Genomic DNA, 20,128 nt, shown 5'->3' on the forward strand with positions numbered 1-20,128 from the left:
AATAACATATGGGTGTCTGATCCATTAAAATAAAAACATCTTCAAGGAAAGTATAACAGGTTAACCACCTTAGAAATTTACACAGCAGAAGGAATGTATGATTCTCTGATTTGACTTAGTAACATATTGAATTACAGTGAGCATCTGCAGTAGAAAAAAGCTTGGAAGGAAGCAAACCAAAATATTAACAAAGTTATCCATCTCTGGAATGTGGACTTGCAGTTTATTTTCTCCTTATGCTTTTGGCTAATTTAGGAGTTTCCTATAAAAAGCATGTATTTCTTTTACCATAAGAAACAATGAGTTTTGGTGGTCGGGTTTTTAGCGTATCATCCATGATTTTGCAGTATCAGGGAGGCACATATAGGCCTGACCCACGGATCCAGGACCAGGCCTATTTGATTACATGGTGACTCCCACAAAGCTTTTTGGGGAGAGAGGGATTTCTGTGCTTAGGAAAGCCATTGGATTTTGGCCAACCTAGTCCATTAGGCAAATAGCACCAGCTTTCTTGCCAGGATGACAGCTACTGTCTGTTCCACAGAATTTTATATTTTTTAGATTTTTCAAAGCTGTCTGTAACTCCCCAAAGTACAAAAACATACTTGTACTGTAAGATACTCACCCATGCAAAAGGCAAAAACCAACCAAACAAACAAAAAACACATTCCCACATCTTTCACAATATTTCTCAGGGGCTTCATGGCTCCCGGAAGCCAAGGTCATGACATCCTGACCCAGGAAGATTTCTTGGTGAAATGCCTCTCGAAAACTAGACCACATTTCTTCATTTTCTCCTCACGGGCAGCTACCATGACTGGCTTCCCAAATGTCCAAAACTTCCCTTGTCCTGAAGAATTTTCTGGATGCTGCCTCTTCCTCGCACATCTCCCCTGAACCAATACAGTCAGTTCAGTATCCTTAAAGGTGACATGAGAGGCTCTTAATTTTTTTTTTGGGGGGGTGGTCATCAAGGAATGCTTTCAAATACTAGAACTTTTGGCAGATCAGTTAACAACAAGACTCAGTCAAACACTAGATCCAACAATTCAGTAATAATTACAGTGCCCAGGGTGACAGCTAACAATGTCGGGAAGGGCTCCAAGCATCCGGGCTTGGCACACAAATCATTTCAGCTCTGAACCACTGTCTGCCCTGACCTTGATCTCACATACCCCCCTGGTGAGGAAATAATTGACACTGCGTAATGTATACACTCTCTTGTAACCAAGGTGAATCGTACACACTCATCAAAATTTGGTGACCTACCAGGAAGGGTTCATGGCACAAATGGCATGTTGACACATGTGGTTTGAGAACCTCTAGGAAACAAAGTATTTCTTACATCCGAAGCACTCTATACTATAGGACAATGACTTTTAGGACCTTCATTTAAAACAAACAAACCTGGAGAAAAATCACTTAATAAAAGATCAGATCTGGCTGACCAAACCTGCCGAGACTAAAAAGAAAGAGAGTATCTGCTGGGAAAATATCATCCTTACCTCCTCCAGGGCCCACAGGGAGTCCACCACAGGCTTGACCTTTTTCTGGTTGTAGAGCCCAATGAGTTTGTCCACCACGCCTCGAATGAGGCCAGCACGGCCCTGCTTGAAGAGCAGGTTTAGAAGGGAAAACCCGGCGATGACTTTGTTCTCTTCGAATAGCTTGATGGGGTTCACCTTCTCCACCTGCCACCACTGGAAAGAGAGAAGGTGTGGGTTACAGGGAATCAATGCCGGGGCACGTGTGCAGCATTGCAGGGAGACGGTGGGGCTGCATGTGGGTGGATTCCAGCTGGCCAAGCGGTAGTTCTTGCTGGTGTATTTCTGTCGGCGCCTCTTTGGCTGGGCACTGCTGTGACTGCACAGTGATGCTTCTGAGAAGAGCTCAGGATCTAGGCGGGAGAGACCCCTTTACAAAAACAATTCCTAGACCACGTGTGATCGGAATGTTAAGCCACACGGTTTGGACCATCAGATCTGGAGTTGAATCCTGGCTCTACAACTCGCTCCCTGTTATCCTCTGTGCTTCTTTTTTCTCACCGACATACAGTGGCAGGATATTGCCTCTGAGGTTTCCTGGGAGAAGTTAGCATAAAGCTCTTGGCTTCGTGGATGGTGGTGGTGGTGATGGGGCTGGTGAAGGGAGCAGCAGGGCAGAGAAGTTTACCAAGCATGATGGGCACGTGGTGGAGGTGATGCCTCTGCTGGCGGGAGCAGCTTTCCTGGGAGGAAGAGCAGCAAGGCTGGAGAGGTGGGTCGGGATGCATTAGGTAGAGAAGAGGAAGGAAGTGAGGGAGAGGAAGAAGGAACAGCATGACGGAGCAATGAAGCCACAGTGTTGGAACTACATTGGTGGTTCTCAACTGGGGGCAGCTTTAACCCATGGGACATTTAATAATGTTTGGGGATGTTTTTTGTTGTGATAACTCACGGGCGGAGTCAACTGGCGTCTAGTGGGAAGAAGCCAGGTGTGCTGCTAACCATCCTACCATACGCAGGACGGGTCCTCGAAACACGGTTATCCCGCCCCAAGTGCCACTAGCCCTGAAGTCCTAAGTGGGAACCCACGCCTGGCACATATGGCTGCCTTATTTCCTGTCTCTCATCTCCCACTTCAGACATGAAAATAAGTAGATAACCCATTAGCAAGCTACAGAAGTGAGCGCCAACTGCTTTGTTCTGATTTAATTGTGTTTCCTTTGGTGCTGGCTAGAATTTAGAAGTCCGAAGGTCTAGCTTCTAAGGGTTCTAAGAGATCAAAATGGTTAATAGTTTGATATAGATGGCAGAGAGGAGTGTGAAGGACACTTAGGAACATGTATAGTAGTTATGTTATTGGTGTGTTTCCTCTACATCCTACCTCCTTCCAGGATAGAGGAAGCTCAAAAAAGTAAAATATCTTGATTTTTTTTTTAAGTAGGGAAATCAGATTGTTGGAAAAGAAGTGCAAGAAAGACAGGTTGTAAACAGGGATAAGGGTCATGGACAACATATTTTACCAAAATACACTCCCCGGGGGCCTGGGGGCCAGCTCTAGGAGAAACATGTTATTTGGCAACGGGCTGCCTGACACAAAAGCAAAGGTAGACAAAAGATTAGTAACTCGACTCACAACACATCTGCTGTGCTTCCACAAGTGTTTGTGACACGAATGCTTGCTGAAGCTGCAATTGCTACCCAGTTGTGGTTAAGAGAGTTCTAGAGCCTAATGCCTGGTTTTGAATTTCCAGTTCTGTCACTTACCAGCTGTGCAACTTTCAGCAAATCACTTAACCTCTCTGTGTTCAGTGTCCCTACTGTACCTCATGGGGTCGTCATGGGGAGTACATGTGTTGATACATACAAAGGACTTAGCTCAGTGTCTGGCACATCGTTCGTGCTCTGTAAGTATGAACTATTTTTATCACCTTAGATTGGAGAGATATTTTGGATGGAATGAGTAAGATCTCTGGGTTTGGAGTCACACTTCTCTCGAAATGTGGGTTTCATTTGCAATTATCATCATTGTTATGATCTAAAAGCAAATGGTGGGAATTCCCTGAATGTCCGGTAGTTAGGAACCCACGCTTTCGCTGGGGAGGGTCCAGGTTCAATCCCTGGTCGGGGAACTAAGATCCCACAAGGGGGAACATCATTAAGACAGCTGAGTGAGAAATTCCTGTGTGATTCCAAATATGCTTCTAATCTCTAGATTTTCTCCAGTGTATAGAAGAAAATGCCTTTCTAGAACCTTTCAGAACAAAGTCATCATTCCACTCCCCTGCATGCCTACCTTCAGTATGCTTCTAACTGACCAACTAATATTGAACCCGGCCTCTAAAAGGGAACAGTCTCCATCCTTGACTTCCAACAATAAAGGCTTCTGGTAGTCGGCACCCTTGCTTTGGGCAGGAGAGTCTCACCCTCCACCCCGGCTGTTTTCACGAGCGCCTTCACTGAGCGTGGGCACACTGCAATTATTTCATTAATGCTGTGTGTTGTGATTGTGCGTGTAGGGGAGAAAGGGAAAACACTTCTTACAATTGGATGTAATTTGGGACCAATTTGGTTCCCCGCAGCAGGCCGTCGGCATCACATTAATTACAGCCACAGCTGCGAGTGACACAAAGCCTATCTTCAGGGGACACGCTCCAGACAGCATCCTTCATTAGACTCTATTCTTGCTCCCCTGTTTATCCCGAAGTTGTGATAACCTTGGCCTGAACTTTAAAGCTCAAATGCAAGAGGCCCTTTAATTCTCATCTCACAGGACAGGGAGTACTAATCATCCCAGAACCAGAGAGTGTTTGGGGATGAAACCTTTGGCACCAGTGTTGGCACTTTGGGGGCATATGAATAGCCCATAAGTGCTACCCTGAGAGTAAGTTCTAAAGCCCTTTCCCTGGTTTTGTCTGACCTCCCTGTTCACAATGCCTTCACCCCATGCTGCTTGTTTGCTACTTCAGCACCCTGTTTTCATCCCTTTCAGAAATTTTATGACCATTTACAGTCATATTATTAATATATGTTACTTATTTCATTATCTCCTTCATTAGAATGTAAGAGTCCCGAGGGCCTCAAGTGCACCTATCTTATTTACTGTGGTACCCGGTGCCTGGCACAGCACCGCGTATAGTAGGTGCTCGAAGATGCCTGCAAAGCAAGGGAATCCATCAATGCCTCACGGGCTGCCAAGGAGGCTGAGAGGAGAGAGGACAAAGCCAACCTCTAATGAGACGCAGCGACCCCCTGTTGTGGGGGCTGGGGTAAAAGTGGAAGTCCAAGCCCAAATGAGTTTAATTCTAGCAAGTGTAGCTCTCAGTGGGAATGCAGACCTGAGTAGGTTCATGGTGGGGTGAATGCCCCAGGGATGTGGCTTCTCAACTGCAGACACAATAACCACTGCCTTCAGCACACGAGCATCTAAGCTGGTGGTTCATGCACGTGCCCGTGTCAAAAACTCACCCCAAGGGCTTGTGAAAAGTGTGGGGTCCCATTGTATCTCCAAGCCAGTAGGATGGGGATGCAGAGAAATAAGCAGCCCTAAAGACCTGGTCAGAAAGTGATCAAACTGAAAAGCTGGGCTCTCCATGGACCAAATAAAATGCACTAATGCTAAGTGTATTCTTGACCAATGATTAAAAACACTAACACTTAATCTCTGTTGAAATCGAAATAAAGCTTTCTGGAGTTTCTCTGGCACTCTCACCTCTCTGTTTCATTTAGACAAAAGTGGCCCAAGTCACAGTCCTATTCATATGTAAAGAGCAGGGTGGCAATGCAGGCTTTCTTTTCTTTTTCTTTTTCTTTTTTTCTTTTTTCTTTTGGCTGTGCCACGTGGCATGTGGGATCTTAGTTCCCCAACCAGGGATCAAACCTGCACCCCCTGCATTGGAAGTGCAGAGTCTTATCCACTGGACCACCAGGGAAGCCAGGCTCTCTTGCAGATGAATGATGCAGATGAAGGACAAACAAGATTTAGGTTATCAGGTCCATGTCTTTAGTTGGAAGCACTTACAACATGCCAAGCACCACACCACCATCATACATTAGACGTGCACAGATACTTACTGATTTTGCAAAGCTAAAGAAGCTCTTGGTCTCTCCAGTCACCATGTTGGATGAACCTGAAAGTGGAAGATTCCCAAGTCAAGCTAATGAAAGTCAACGTCTCTTAGTTCACATGAAAGAATGGCAGTTGTTTGGTCCCGAAATGTCAAGAGCTTGAAAAGAAATTTCATTCAGCCTTGGAAAAATGAGGGAAATGGAGGGGGTGGGTGGTGTCAAGTTGACTTAATTTTAACTTAGTACCACTGGATCAAAGAGGAAGTAACATTTCTCAAGGTGACCATTTCATCACTTTGGAAAATTGGTCATGTGGCAAAAATGTGATTTAAATCAACATTCTAATAAAATGATGAGTTGCCAAAATGTCTTATTGGTTTCATTCTTTGAGACTGAGAAGGGAACTCCTATGTGAGCTTACTGTATGGTTCGAATTGATTTTGCACCAAGTGAGGGGCTTGGGGAGCTGAACTTGGCTGGGCATTTAAGTGGTGAGGCTGAACTAGAATTTAGATGGATGGAAAAAATGGGGTACAGAGGAGCAGATGAGGGCAAAAATAGGTTCGCAAGCCAAGAAAATGATGTGACCCATGTGTTAGCCTCAAAGAGGTCTGGGCAGAAAGGTGAAAACCACTTGAGACCAATGGTGTGGGAAACTGAGGTTTGCTAATTGGAAGAAGCAATATTCAGAGGGAAGATGGGAGGTAGAGTTGGGAAAGATTCCCCAAGATGCTCTCACAGAAAGAAAAGACCCCTTTCTGGGGGTCTGGGTTGGGTGGGTGGGGGGTATGTGTGAGAGATACTATACCATATTGGTGCCTTTTCAATGACTTTTCTGCCTTGTCCTCAAAGACTGGAGAGTAAGTTCCCAGAGAACCATTAAATGAAAAGACAATGTATATCTTAAACTTATTTCTTCGGCCTTGGTAAATTAGTAGTCGGTGAATCATTGCTTCTCCTTTTATGGGGTGACTTTTGTGGGGAACGAGCATCACAGCACTAGGCTTTGATTACTTAGTAGTCAAGTAATTGATGTAATGAATTAGATACTCGTGATATGATCAAGTTGTATTATGCCAAAATGACATCATGGAACTGGGGCAAAAATAGAACCAATAAATGAGGAAGGGCGAATAAAATGCTCACCTGCATCTGACTCACTTGTTAGTCATAGCCAATATCCCTACATTGTACATTGACGTTCACAGCTTCTCTTATCAATAGTAATAATTTTAAAATTATGCATCGCCTCTAAAGACTTTCAAATACATGGCCACTATTGATAATGCCAGAATACTCCATCAATAAAAGCTTCTTCCTTCTTCTGTCACAATGATCTGAGGATGACAAACTGATGCTTGACTACTTATACCTCTCAAATAGCTCTTTCATAAGCTTCACAGCTAATGGTAGGGAAGTAAGTATTTTTTTCTGAGTTATACAGAACTAAGGCTCAATTTTCTACTCTATTGCAATGGGATAGCGTGCCAAAAATCTCAAACGTTGGAGAACCCCAAGATCATTTGGCTTTGGAATGTGACATCTGGCTTCTGATGCGCTCTTTTCTTTGCAAAGACTAATGTTTAAATTGGTTTGCATGCCTATGACAAAGAGAAGAAGAAAAAGGGGGAGAGGAGGCTCTGGGGTCTCATTCTGCTGGAGAAAACCTGCTCCCAGATGTCTTTCCTAAATCCCCTCAAACCCAAGAGCATATAAGTGAATGTAGAGGCAGACGTGGGCTTCATCCATCCAGGGCTTCTGTCTTGATTGGGACATTTAACAGTAGTTTAGAGGGAGGAAAAGTCTGTACTTTGCAACTTCATCTCCAACAGTGAAGATCCTCCTTTTACTGCCCCTCCCCCCGCCCGCCACATCCTAGCCACTCTTCTCCCTCCTCCCATGGGTCCTTTATTGCTGTTAGTATTTCCCACCTTTGCCACCTTCTGTGGGTCAAGTCCCATCTTGTCACTGCATTGGCTTGGCTTGGCTTTATTTCTTTTAGAATGAGAAATGCTCATGGGATAATAGGGCAGTAGGCACTTTTATAATTGAAAACAACTAATGACAATAACAATATTATGGAAAACATTAAAAAATTAACATCCCATCTCATTATGCCAACATAGCAACATCATTTTTCAAAGCCTTTGTCAGCACACGTGCAGTGCTCCCTGTCACCAACCATGTCCCCTGCTTCTATATAGCACTCACCATATAGAATATAGGTTCCCAGTGGTTTGAGAAGGCTGAGACCTTTTCCAGTGTTGTCCCCACAGAGGCAATCCAAAACAATGTCCACTCCTTCAGCAGAGATCCTAAATGGTGAGAAGACAAAGTAAAATATTGTAACCTGTAACCCACCAAACTATCAATCCCTTTCCCTTCCTCTGTCACACTGTTTACTCTCAGAATCAGGAACAGAGAGAGCTCTGGGAGTAGCAATCAATAGGGCAGAAGCCCAGGAGCTGGATGTCTCCTCCTGAGCCCAACTCTAAGGATTTCACAAAGCTGGAGGCAGCTAAGAACCTAGCTGGTGGTGCCGGCATAGAACATCACAGTCTGTCTAACCGCCTTGCTCAACTTCTCTGAGCCTCAGCTTTCTCCTTTGTAAAGGGGAGCTGGCGTGTTTCTTTGTGCTAACAATGAAGTGAGGTGACAAATGTGATGCCTGGCCCATTGCCAGCCACATAATAGTCACTCTGTAAGTCAATCAACAACTCACATTTGTGGAATTGGGGTTATGTGTCAGGCTCTGTCCGAGGTGCTGAAGAGTGGTAAAACCAGCAAGCCCCCTGTCTTCAGGGGGCTTCCAGTCTAGCGGGGATTGGTTTTCTTCCCTCTCCACCTCCCTTGTCAGTGAAGCTATAAAGGCACGTTAATTTAACCTGCAAACTTCTATTTGTCCAATCTCCAGGTTCAACCTATAAACATACTCTTAGAGGAGAATGGTGAAATAGAGAGGATCCTCCCACAGTCACGGAGGGGCTCCAGAGTAGAGGGAATCCACATTTGTACTCTATTAGGAAGAAGATCCCTTCTTCCATTCATTAAATTATACATTTATTAATTCACTCTCTTATGCACTTAACAAACATCTACTGGGCTTCTCAGGTTAAAAGAGATTATGCAGGAGGGACTGTAGAACAGGAAGGCTCTGGGGATTGTAGGGAATCCATTCCTGACCACAGAGTTCCTAGTCATGGCTGGCCCTTGCTCTTCTCAGACAAGAAAGGCATTTCCTCAGATTTGTGAGTTTGCAGGGTTATCTTGTCTTAGCACATCACTAAGTTATTCTACCCCCACCCTCATCCCCCAGCAAAATTCAGGAACTGCCTCTAACTGATGTCAACAGCTTTGTCCAGAGTGTCACCAACTAGGAGATTACACGTGCATCTCCAGAGTTCAGACACTAAGTTGACCGCCCCATGCCCCTGAGAGTGGAGTCTTTTTTTTTTTAAATATAAAACACTTTATGAATTTTCATGTCATCCTTGTGCACGGGCCATGCTAATCTTCTCTATATCTTAATTTCAGTATATGAGCTGCTGAAGGGAACACCTGAGTTTTGATATGAATGTACCCTTCAAAAGCCCTCAGGTCTTAACCAAAATCCAGCCCATTACAAAGCAAGCCTCTTCCAAAGTTATCAGCTTAGCTTCCCACTCAATAGAGCGCTTATCTCATGGGTGTGTCTGTCCAAGTCCCATCTGTAAATTCATAACCAGGGAGTTAGGCCGGTGGATCTCAAACCTAGGAGTGTGTCAGGATCTCCTGGAGGGCTCATTAAGACACATTTGCAATTTGCCCTCCCTCCCCCTCTCCTCCTGCCTCAGATTCACTTGGTATGGGTGGGGCCCAAGGGTCTGCATTTCTAAGATGTTCCCAGATGCTAATGCTGTTGATTCCAGCTCCACACTTTGAAAACCCCTGGTCTAAACCAGTTACACAGAAGTCAAGGCAGCCCTTTTTTTTTTGTTAGTAGTAATTAATTTGTTCATTAAATATTTAGCACTGGCACTGCACTAGGCACTGGGGGTATCAAGGTGAGCTCAAACAGATTTGATTTCTCCCCTTTTAAGGCTTACATTAGGCAGACATCAATCAATAGTTACACAAATAGAAATTCAATTTAAATTGAATGGGGTCTAGTGCCACAAAGGTACGAGGAGCCTGTTTAAATTGAGGATTTGCCCAATCAGGGCTGCCAGAGAAGTCAACCCTGGGGAAGTGATGAGCGGCAGGTGGAGGAGGTAGGTAGGTAAAGAGTGGTGGGAACAGTGTTCCAGGCAGAGGGAACAGCATGTGCAAAAGCCCCAGGTGGGAGGAGCCAGGTGAGCAGGACGACTGTAGTAAAGAAAATGCGAGGGAGCTTGCCGCACGGTGAGGCTGCAGAGCAGGCGGAAGTGGAGCACAGATGCTGTTGGGGGGCTCCAGGCTGGGCTGCAGACCCGCTGCTCAGGTCCCACCTTGCACCATGGGCTGGGTAGCTACGTGCCTGTCTTCCTCACTTCCACCAGGTCCATTTTTGCCAAGTTTGCTCCCTCCCATGGAAGTGAGATCCTGCTCTGCTTCTCCGAGTCAGCCCTTCTGGGCCATCAAGTCCTCCCTGTGAACTTCACTTCCCTAAGCTCTCTCCCCTTGCCTGCAAGATGCTGCCTGCACTCAGGGGCAGCCTCCCAAATGCGAGGCTGTGCACACCTTCCAGGGCACCCCCGATGGACCCGCCCATCTCCTGCTCCTCACTTCCTGCCTAATGCTCCTCATATCCGTATTCTGCTTGATGCTCCACATTCTCTCCTCTGCCAATCACATCTCCTTGCACTAGCTGCCCCGCCTCAGCCTGTTGCTCTATCCTCTGGACTCTGATTCTGCAGCAATGCAGGGCAGGCCCACAGCAATGGGTGACCATAAGCTCTGCCTGCTTCCCCATCCTCACCTCCCACTAACCACTCCAGACATTCTGGCCTTCTAGCTATTCCTAAAGTCCCACATTCGGGAGCACCTCCTGTGTGTGCCAGGCACAGCGCTGAGCCTTCCTAAGTCTCATCTCATGATGCCTCGTGCCAACCCTGAGACTTGGGGCCACTGTTATACCCATTTGATGGATGAGGAAACTGAGGCTCAGTGGGGTCAGGTGACTGCAGGGAATGGGAGGACCCTGGTTTGATCCACCACAACCAGAAACCAAGTGAGGGTCCCAGAGATGGAGTAGGGTTTTATAGGGTGGGCTGTGGCCAGCTGAGGAATGACCACCACTGCCACCTCTCGCTCCCAGTAGGGGCTGAGCAAAGTGGGGGTTTCTTCGCTGGCTTCACGCTGGAAGGAAACAATGCAGGTCTTCCACATGTTCAGGCCATCTGATCCTCCCACATCTCTCTCGGCATTTCTATAGCTGAATCAGGCCAAGACAGGGTTTGCATGCATGCCAGGGTCAAATAAGCCATAAATTCGCTCCCCACTGCTGTCATTGCATCCTTTTGAAAGTAGTGGTGAAGTGGGGGCAAGGAGAGGGGGAGGAGATGGATTCTGAGGAAGAGAAGCTGGGTAGCGGCAGGTGTCTCTCCTGGGGCCCAGAGGGTGAGGACACTTTGGCTGTAGAAGTCAGACCTTTAGGCAGGCATTGCTCCTTTCGAGGCCAGCAATGTCCCTTCAGGTGAGAGTTGCAAAATTGCAAAGTGCACCATCCCATGTTTAGTCATTATAAGCCCAATCAGTGGATCAGACTGAACTGCACAAGGGGTCTCATTAAAATGTTCCAGGCCCCACAAGCAGGCTTGGGTCAGGTCCTCCCTTGGTCATCCTTACATTGAAAAGCATCTTGGCAGTGTCTTTTAATGAATAATCATGAATATCACAAGCAGAGCTAGGTAGCCCATCAGAGGCACAGAGACTATCCTCATTTCTTAGCCACTACCCACCTCCAATTTCTGGGAGCGTCTGCCTTGCCTGCATATGTGTAATCATAATTACATAAAAGCAGAGAGGGTAAGGGCAGAGGGTTAAAAGCAACAGTTCATATTCTGCTTTCTCCTGCTGTCATAAATCTCTGCAGACTTAAAGAGCAAACAGAAATAGCCCCAGCTCAGAGATCCTCTGGGCCAAATTCAGCAGCAAGATATTTTGGGATTGCTGATTCGAGACTTTCCTGTCTGTCCTTCCTTGGTCCCCAGCCCCTTGTTCCTTTATTGAGAATGTTGCCTCTTTGCTTCCCACCCACTGGGATCAGTGAAGAATTTCTCTTGAGTGGTGGTAGTTGCAACAGAGCCATTACTGGGTAAGCAGCCCTTCGACCTTGTTGAGAAAGTAATTCCCCTTTATTGTAACTTTCATTTCCAGTTGGGTCCTTGGCTTTCCACACACTTCTTCTCGTTCAGAATTCCCTTTGCTTTGAGAGCTCCTCTGTGCCTTCGCTTTAACCATCACCTCCAAGCTTGTGACAGAGGGATGAGGTGATATCAGTGTACCCGGCACAGTGCCTGGTGCACAGTAGGTGGCTTAGTGAAAATTTACTGTTGATGGCTCTCACGGGTATGTAGCAGTGCCACCTCCAGGAATCCTTTCTCTCTGTTCTCTCCTGGTGACTAGACTCTTGTTAGTTTCCACTAGGTCTCAGTTTCTTTATTTGCAAGGTGAGGGATTTTCATCGTGCATCTACAATGGTCTCGCTGAAATGCTCAGCAGAGCGGGAGGAGACAGACAAAGCCTGGTGCCCACTTGCCTTGCCTGAAACTTGCCCCCCACCTCTCTCTACCGACTAAAATAGTTCCCACTCTTCAAGCACCCCTTTAGGGACTGTCCACCTTGGCACTCTCTCTGGTCTTCCTCTCCTCTTTATTTTTAAAGCCCTTACAGTCAGATGCACACAATTCAAGGCTTCTAACTCTTCCACTTGGTTTCAAGCATACTCATCTCTCTCCTCCTGAACAGAGAAGGGAGAAGTGACGTAAAGGCTAGGTCTGTATTATAAATATTTCCCCCCTATTCCCTTTATAATGCTTGGCTCTAGGCTGCAAACATGTTCAAAAGCAGCTTACTGACTGACTGGTTGATAGAAGAATTTTCATCCCAAGAAATTTTATGTTATTATTTTTTCTTGTTGATTACACATAACGTAGTATAACAAACAATATCTGGGATCAGAAAAGAAAGAAAAATCACTCAACATTCCACTCCTATTGCATCTTAGTGGGTGGATTTTTTTCCCCTTTCATTTTATGCCCTTACGCGCCAAGAATTTATACAAAGCTGTGATCACAGTGTAGCTGGAATTTGGCATTCTGCTTTTTTCACTCAATATGCTACCATGGGTATTTTTTTCATTTTCTGACAGAGTCTTCATAATTATCATTTTTTAAGGGGCTGCATAATACTCAAGTGCGTGGGTGTAGTGTAATCTACCAAACCGTTTCCCTTCTGTTGATAGCGGGGGCTGGTTCTGAATTTTCGCTGTTACAGACAATGCTGAAATTCACCCTGTCGGCACATCCTGAGTGCCTACAATGAAGCAGAAGCCGTGCTTGGCTCTGTAACAGGCAACGTGGACCTGTGCCTTTTATTTTCCTCTGGATTATTTCCTGAGGGTAGGATTCGTGGGACAGAGAGTATAAACGTATTTGCAGCTTCCCAGTCATTTTTAGGCTAATCCCAGAATCTCTACTTTTAAAAATGTAAGGAACCGTTGGAGGTCACGTTTGCAGGAAGGTGGTGGGGAAGTGGGTCTCAGATGCTGTTACCTTCTGCCCTTCTGACATCAGCAGAAGTCATTGATTCTGGGGCTAGGGGCAGCAAGTCAAGGACAGTGAGAGGATGAGGGGAGAGCACAGCTACCTGGGATGTGGGACCACAGAGGCTCCCTGGTTATGGACTGTCACTTCTTCAGAAGAGCTGCCACCTCCTGAGCCTCTTCTCCCACTACCTCCCACATCCTCTGACCACATCCTCCAGCTGCACTAGTCTCCTTTCAGATTCTTGAATTGACCAAGTCTTTCCCAACCCCAGGCCTTAGCACATGCCATTCTCCTTGGTCAGAAATGCTCTTCCTCTGGCCACATTCTCATCCCTCAATTCTCAGCCCAAATCTCACTCAGCCCAGATGTCACTGATGGGTGACGTGTCTGATTTCCCTGTCTGCCTATGTTTATTTCACTGGCACCTTGCATTTCTCCACCAGAGTACATATCAAAAGTGTAAATCCATGAATTTTTAAAATATCTTTTGTCCCTTCTTCCCCAATGAGACTCCAAGCTCCATGAAGACAGTGATTCTCCAGATGGTTTCTGCTGGTTCGCCTGACCTAGCAGAGTACCTGGCCCATCACAGATACTCAGTATTTATTAAGCAGGTCAGTGCAAGAACAGAGGAAAGGATGCTTGCAAAAATATCACTTAATAGGATGAAAGAAAAGATGGCTGAAGGGAAAGTGGTAGTTCATTTCCAGACCACAGCTTGAAAGATGCAAGTTAAAGGAAGGAAGAACTACCTGAGGGTTATAAAAGTAGGCAAAGGTATATTCTGGAAGTCTTTACAAACTACTATACATAAAACAGATATACAACAAGGATTTACTGTACAGCACAGGGAACTCTATTCAATATCTTGTAATAACCTATAATGGAAAATAACCTGAAATATATATATATATGTATGTATGTATAACTGAATCACTTTGCTGTATACCTGAAACTAACACAATATTGTAAATCAACTATACTTAAAAAAAAATGCCTGCAATCTCTGGACATCTGAGAAACAGGTGATGAATTTCTAATACCTAGCTTTAAAGCGCTCTTTTCACATCCCATGGGAAATACTGGGGCACCCTTAAATGACATGCAAACCTCCACACTCAAAATTTAAAACCAAATTTGAGAATTCAGACTGTCAGAAAACTCTCCAAGAAACTTACCAAGTTTCACCTAATCTGGTCTAAATCTATCACTTCGAACAACCAGATCTTCCATCCTCTAACCCTTCAATTTTTCAACTTAATCAGTGATTTGGAGAAAACTGTTTCTCTGTGATGACGCTAGCCGGACAACTTAATTCCTTTGTGCCTTACGATTTTGTGCCGGAGAATGAAAATACAGACACAGTGGCTCTGGGACCTCGCTGAATCCCCCCAGGAACTGTGAGTGGAGCAGGGCCTGGGAATCAGCCTTGAACTCTGAGAATCAGCAGGTGTGAGACACACAAATCATCTGAAAGTGTGGCAGTAGCTGGGTGTTCCATCTGATTTCCTGTGTTGCCACGCACGTGGCCGTGATCCATAGCTTCAGGACCACAGGTGGACTAAGGATCAGGTTATGAACCAATGTCTCCCCGGGGAAGCCAGGAGACGGATGTCCCTGCCTTCAGTCTCCCACCTCCCATTCATTCTCTCCACAGCACCAGCGACTATTTCAAACCCAAACCTGATCGTGCCACCACTTTGGTCCTTTGGTGGCTCTCAGTCACACCCAGGTTGGAGTTCACATTCCCTGGGGCTGTTATGTGAATGAATGAGAAATTTCTCTGTGTTAAGGTAGTGTTATAGCAGCTCTCACAGTTTATCTTTGCAAGATACTTAACTGCTCTGTTTCTCGGGTTCATCGTCTCCAAAATGGGGATAATAATAAAGTGTTTGGGAGGATTAGATGAGCGAATACATGTGAAATACTTAGCACAGAGCTAGTAATATCTATGTTTACAATTATAACTATTATTAGCCCTCCTGTAAATGAATGTTCCTGTTCTTTTAGAGAGAGAAGCACAGGACCATCCTGGTGCTCTTTAGAGGAAACATCTCACCTTTTCACTTCCTGCACGTAGTCTGCGTTTCTGTCAAAGAGGTGGGTCACAGAGTCTTTGATGGCTTCATGCTTGAAAGTAGAAGCTGTTCCAAAGACAGTCACATTGGGGACAGTGGAGCACAGCTGAGCCACCGCTTGGCCCTGGGAGTGAAACACAACAAACAAGTCACACAGGAGGACTACCATCCAAGCCAGTCTTGCTGGGCGTAGAGCAGGATTTCTCAGCCTTGCCGCTATTGACTGTTTTTGGCTGGATTGGTCTTTGTTGCGGGGTGAACTGTGCATTGTGAGATGTTTAGCAGCATCCCTGGCCTCTGCCTACTGGGTACCAGCAGCATGTCCCCAGCAGCATGTCCCCAGCTGTGACAACCAACAACGTCTCCAGACATCTCAAAATGTCTCCTGGGAGACGAAACCTCCCTTGGTTGAGAACCAACAGTGAAGGAAAGTAAGCCAACAAAACCCCAGTACCAGGACATAACAACTATTATTAAACCACACTGAGCCTCAGGCTCTCCATCTATCAATTAGCACTAATAGTACCTGCTCCCTAGGATCTTGGAGGCTCTCTTAGTTTGGATTCCCCAGAAGTGGATCCTGAGGCAAGGATCTGAGAGTAAGTCCCTTATCTGGAAGATGATAGCAGGAAATACCAGGGCATCAAGACAGGCATAGAAGGCAGCCAATAAAGGGTGTGTGTATCAAGTCAGTGTCCACCCACCCCAGTAACTGGAACTCAGTCCCTCGGAGGAACTCCATGAGCAGGTGCAGAATACGCCTTGGAGTTACCCCAACCAAGCAGTGAGGAAGCTGGAGTATTTATCCATCAAATTTCCACCTGATATCAGCTGAGTGTCGCTTCTGCAGCAGTGACTCTTAGGCACATCTGGTTTGTTCTCAGAGGCCAAACATGCTTCCCCAGCCAGTCAGGAGCCCTAAGTAAGCAACCTTCAGCAAGCTGAGTGCAGAGAAAGTATGGTGTAGCCAACAGCATCTGCTACAGGAGGTGTTAAATGAGGCAACATGTAACACAGGTCCAGCGCCCAGGACAATGCAGGACACCTCACAGGTAATCAGTCTTCATCATCTGTACCCGTTACTGGCTTATTATACCCAGGGCTGAGATGTCCAGGCACATAAAGAAAAGGCCAGTGCATGAGGTTTAAATATCATATGGTCCAAGAGAAATCACAAATGTAGTTAGGGATGGGTAATCTTCCCATATCCTTTTTCAATATGACCAGGGATTTAAGTCATTGGACAAAAACACTGTGATCATTTGTATTCAGAAACCTTCCAGTAAAACCCAATTTGCTGCTAATGAAGATGTGTCCTAAAACCATGCACTGTCTCTTTCCAGTATTCCATCTACCCTCTTAAGGAGGCAGAAATTATTAAGGAGGGAAATTATTCTACCAAAGGCATCTGTGATATGAGTTACTGCGTCTCACTTTATGTACATGTCTTCACGTAGGTGGACTCAATCAGGTTGGCAGGCCAATTTGTGGGAATGTGATTCTTCCCAACATTTGCAATTAAAGGCAACATTGAGAGCATCAGAGAATGTCAGAGTTGGAAGATCATCCAATTACCCCCTCCTTATTGTTTTATAGACCAGGGAGAGGGGACTCCGAAAGGTTAAGATGACCCAGTTCTTCAGAGGCAAACCTGAGATGCAAGGCAAGGTCTCCTGACTTCCAGCTACTGCCATTTTCTGTTATGCCATGCTGTCTACTTATTTTGACATTTCAAGCTAAGCGGACTTTTAAGTTACTACCTAAAATAGACACATTACTCACATGCTCACTTGGAGGTCAGTGTTTCAGAACATGGGCGTGAACCTAAGACTCCAGAGGCTATAGTTCTCTGTTCTAAGAATAGTTTTGGTATTTGGTTAAATTTTTTATCCCCTGATTTTAAAGAACAATGAAGGGACTCTCCTTCCTAGTGAGTATAAATATCAGCAACAAACACGACGATCCTTGAAAATTCAACAGGGCTTGTGAGTGTTGGGATGGGAGCTTAGAATTGGTTCTTACACCCGTGTGGTCTTTAAACAGACATGACATTTATCCACTCTGCTCCTTTTCAAATTCCTACTATGTGTTACCTCATCACTCTGTGCTGTAGATGCTGGAGCAGCAGAGATGCCTGATACACCTTAATCTCTATCGCTAGTCCCACTGAGTCCCAGACCTGTGTATTGAACTACCACTTTGGCATCTGTCTTCACCTGGCTTTCCAGAAACCACACATGAAATTCAACTGATCCAAAACATAACTCATGGCTATCCCCAAACGAGTTACTCCTTGTATTAGCTGCTAGGGCTGCCATCACAAAGTACCACAGACCGGGCGGCTTAAACAGCAGAGCTTCATTGTTTCACAGTTCTGGGGGCTAGCGGTCTGATTCGAAGTGTCGACGGGGTTGGCTCCTTCTAACGGCTGTGAGAGCGGGATCTGAGCCAGGCACCCCTCCCTGGCTTGTAGAAGGTGGTCTTCTCCCTGGGTCTCTTCGCGTCAGTCTTTCCTCTATGCCAATCTGTGTCCACATTTCCCCTTCTATAAGGACAGCAGTCTTACTGGATTAGGGCTCATCCTCATGAGCTCATTTTAACTTGATGGCCTCTGTGAAGACCCTACCTCCAGATAAGGGCACATTTTTTACTTATGTATGTATGTATTTATTTATTGGCTATGTTGGGTCTTTGTTCCTGTGCGCAGGGCTTTCTCTAGTTGTGGAGAGCGGGGGCTGCTCTTTGTTGTGGTGTGCGGGCTTCTCATTGTAGTGGCTTCTCTTGTTGTGGAGCACAGGCTCTAGGTATGCAGGCTTCAGTAGCTGCATTATGTGGGCTCAGTAGTTGTGGCTCATGGGCTCTAGAGCGCAGGCTCAGTAGTGGCCCACGGGCTTAGTTGCTCCATGGCATGTGGGATCTTCCCAGACCAGGGCTCGAACCAGTGTCCCCTGCATTGGCAGGTGGATTCTTAAACACTGCGCCACCAGGAAAGCCCTAAGGGCACATTTTGAAGTACTGGGGTTTAGGACTTCAACTTATGGACTGGATGAGGGTCAGGGAACACAATTCAACCCATAACACTCCTCTCACTGCATTTCCTGCCTCAGTGGATGGGATTGCACTGTTCACTCATCACTAAAGCCAGGCATCTGGGGGTCATCCTGGACCCCTCTTCCTCCCTCGCCCCCAATATCCAATTGGCACACATGTTGTTTCCACTCAACATCTCTTGTGACGGTCACTAACCCCGCCCCCGATTACAGCAACACTCTTCTAACCAGCCTGGTCGTTTCCATGTGTACTTCACACTGTGGGAAGAGTGATTTTTCTGAAACACAACACTGAGCATTTCATCATGTGTTTCAAAGCTTCCCAATGCCTGTCATGGCTTTTAGAATGAAATGCACACCCTTTCCTTGAGGCCAGCCCACTGGGATCTGACCCAGTCTACCTCACCAACACGACTGCCCTCCACTTTTCTAATATCCACTCCCCAAATACACACAGACTTGAGCCATCGCTGACACTGGCCATGACCCTCACCCCACAGTGTTCTCAGAGGAAGGGGCTGAGATTTACAGAGGTTAGGTACCTGGTCCAAGGCCACTAGGGTATGATGTGGCAGACCTTGATGTGCTGTACTCACCAGCTGAGCGACCTTGAGTAGCCTATCAGCTCCTCTGGTCACTTGTTATGTATAACACTATACAAACTCTTAAGACCGTTGTGGGCTTATATGACATAATGCATCCATGGGCTCTGCATGGTGACTGCTCAATAAACATTTGCTCTCATTACTGTCGGGACTCCTAATACTAGTTTTCTTGGTATCACCGTGATGAAATCAGCAGTGGGAGTATATCCACTATCTACTCTGCAGAACGTCTCCTTCTGCTGTGCATCAAGGCTGCTTTTCCACACGCTTTCCCCTCCCTATCCTGGCCTGGCCTTCCCCTCTCCTCTGCAGATCCTGGCCACTCCCCCTAGAAGACGGGGCATCTCGTCTTCTAGAGCTCCTTTCCAGCGTCCCAGGCAGAGTCTCTCGCCTCCTCTTGTGCCACCATTGACCTTCCTCCAGGACAGTGGCCACCACGGCCCGCTGGGGCTGCTGGCCCATCTGTGAGCTCCACGGGGTCAGAGACGGTGCCTCACGTGGCTCCAGACCCAGGGCCCAGGAAGATCCTGGCTCGGAGCAGGTGTTTGGTAAAACGTGTTGAATTGATGCATGAGGAACGAGAGCGGTTGGAGGTAATGGGGGAGCCCCCTTGTCATTTTGCAGATTTCTGTGTTCTTTAGCTTTGCAGAGTGGGAATAAAGCATAGATTCAATTAGCGTATCTCATCTCTGGGCCAAGCAGAATTTTCCCATTTCCATTTTAAAGAGGAAGATACATGTGGTAATAAAATGAAATGATAAGTAACTGGGTTACCTCATATGATTATGTAATATATGTGAGCATTATATGTAACATATGATACATAAATATATAATTACAGTAGGGCCTCCGTGTCCATGGATTCTGCATCCATGAAGGCAACCAACTATGGTTTGAAAATATTCAGGAAAAAAAAAAATTCCAGAATGCTCCAAAAGGTAAAACTTGAATTTGCTACATGCTGGCAACTGTTTACATAGAATTTACACTGTATTAGGCATTCTAAGTAAACTTGAGATGATTTAAAGTATATGGGAGGATGTGTATAGGTTATATGCAAACACTACATCATTTTATATGAGACTTGAGCATCCTTGGATTTTGGTATCTGCTGAGGGG

At 45.9% G+C, this 20,128-nt stretch overlaps 1 protein-coding gene and 1 non-coding gene across 2 annotated transcripts in view; both read right to left on the minus strand.

Moving 5' to 3' along the window:
• The window catches only part of VAT1L (vesicle amine transport 1 like), a 154,466-nt gene that overhangs the window by 76,112 nt on the left and 58,226 nt on the right, over positions 1-20,128 (minus strand). Inside the window, exons 4-7 of the mRNA XM_057712150.1 lie at positions 15,336-15,478; positions 7,761-7,864; positions 5,556-5,611; positions 1,506-1,700 (exon numbers count right to left, since the gene is read on the minus strand). Coding sequence (XP_057568133.1) covers positions 1,506-1,700; positions 5,556-5,611; positions 7,761-7,864; positions 15,336-15,478 — 498 coding nt within the window. The remainder of the gene's footprint in view (positions 1-1,505; positions 1,701-5,555; positions 5,612-7,760; positions 7,865-15,335; positions 15,479-20,128) is intronic.
• On the minus strand, positions 9,004-9,107 carry LOC130839456 (U6 spliceosomal RNA). Its single transcript, XR_009049852.1, has one exon. It is a non-coding gene; the product is annotated as a U6 spliceosomal RNA (small nuclear RNA).

Source organism: Hippopotamus amphibius, chromosome 16 (genome assembly GCF_030028045.1).
Source record: "Hippopotamus amphibius kiboko isolate mHipAmp2 chromosome 16, mHipAmp2.hap2, whole genome shotgun sequence".
NCBI lineage: Eukaryota > Metazoa > Chordata > Mammalia > Artiodactyla > Hippopotamidae > Hippopotamus > Hippopotamus amphibius.